The sequence below is a fragment of the Apis dorsata genome, unplaced genomic scaffold (genome assembly GCF_000469605.1).
Source record: "Apis dorsata unplaced genomic scaffold, Apis dorsata 1.3 scaffold_332, whole genome shotgun sequence".
Taxonomy (NCBI): Eukaryota; Metazoa; Arthropoda; class Insecta; order Hymenoptera; family Apidae; genus Apis; species Apis dorsata.
This window is the reverse complement of record NW_006263600.1, coordinates 52,768-53,527: the sequence shown is the minus strand read 5'-3', so window position 1 is coordinate 53,527 and position 760 is coordinate 52,768. Positions and strand designations below refer to the sequence as shown.

General features: G+C 59.6%; 1 protein-coding gene across 1 annotated transcript in view; it reads right to left on the bottom strand.

Annotated features, from left to right (window-relative positions):
- Positions 1–760, bottom strand: part of LOC102675830 — a 2,444-nt gene that overhangs the window by 673 nt on the left and 1,011 nt on the right. The window contains exon 2 of the mRNA XM_031511609.1: positions 2–760. This exon is cut by the window's right edge and continues 1 nt beyond it. Coding sequence (XP_031367469.1) covers positions 2–760 — 759 coding nt within the window. The remainder of the gene's footprint in view (position 1) is intronic.

Below are 760 nucleotides of genomic sequence, written 5' to 3'. Positions count from 1 at the left end.
TTCCGGACTGTCGGCCGCTCTGTTCATTTCGGCGGAAGTTAGGTCCGCGTGAGACGCGGCCAGCCTCCTGGAAGCACCTAAGGTCGAAGAATCCGCGTCGGCGTGTTGCCTTCTGCCTCTGTTCCCAGCCGTCCCGTAAGTTCCAGCTGGGTAAATAGCCGCAGCGGGTGGAGGAGGCACTACCGGGAGGGGGGCGTACACAGGGACAATCGGGGCGGCTGCTGGGATCGGTCTGAGCCCTTTGGGATGGTGGTGAGCCTTCCTGGGCAAAGTGGCGGCTGGGACCAACAGAACCGGGGCTGGTCTGGCCAGGGTTCCGGCCACGGATCGACTGCTGGGCGGCAGAGGATGAGGATGATAGTGTTGCTGCCTGACCGGATGACCCAGAGTGTGATGTCCATGGCCGTTGGTGTATATTCCCTGGTGAAGCTGAGGGTGTAGATGCGCCTGTTGCAAGGGATCTTCGTGAGACGATCGGTTTTTCAGTTTCTTCAACTTTTTGTTGGCTTTTCTGCGAACGGAGGAGGAAGAGGATTCCTCGAGGAGCAGAGGCTGAGAGGGTGGGGGCGGTGGCGGCGGTGGAGGAGGTGGAGCGACCAGCTGACGGGGCCTGGAACCCTTGGTACTCCTCAGAGTGCCTTGTTCTTGGTATAAACCTTCAACCTCGTCGCGACCCCTGGCCCAAACTTTGTGATTCTCATCACCGTTGTACAGACTGATATCGTCCGTCGAAGTGGCGTCCAAACGTGTCGCCTGAGGA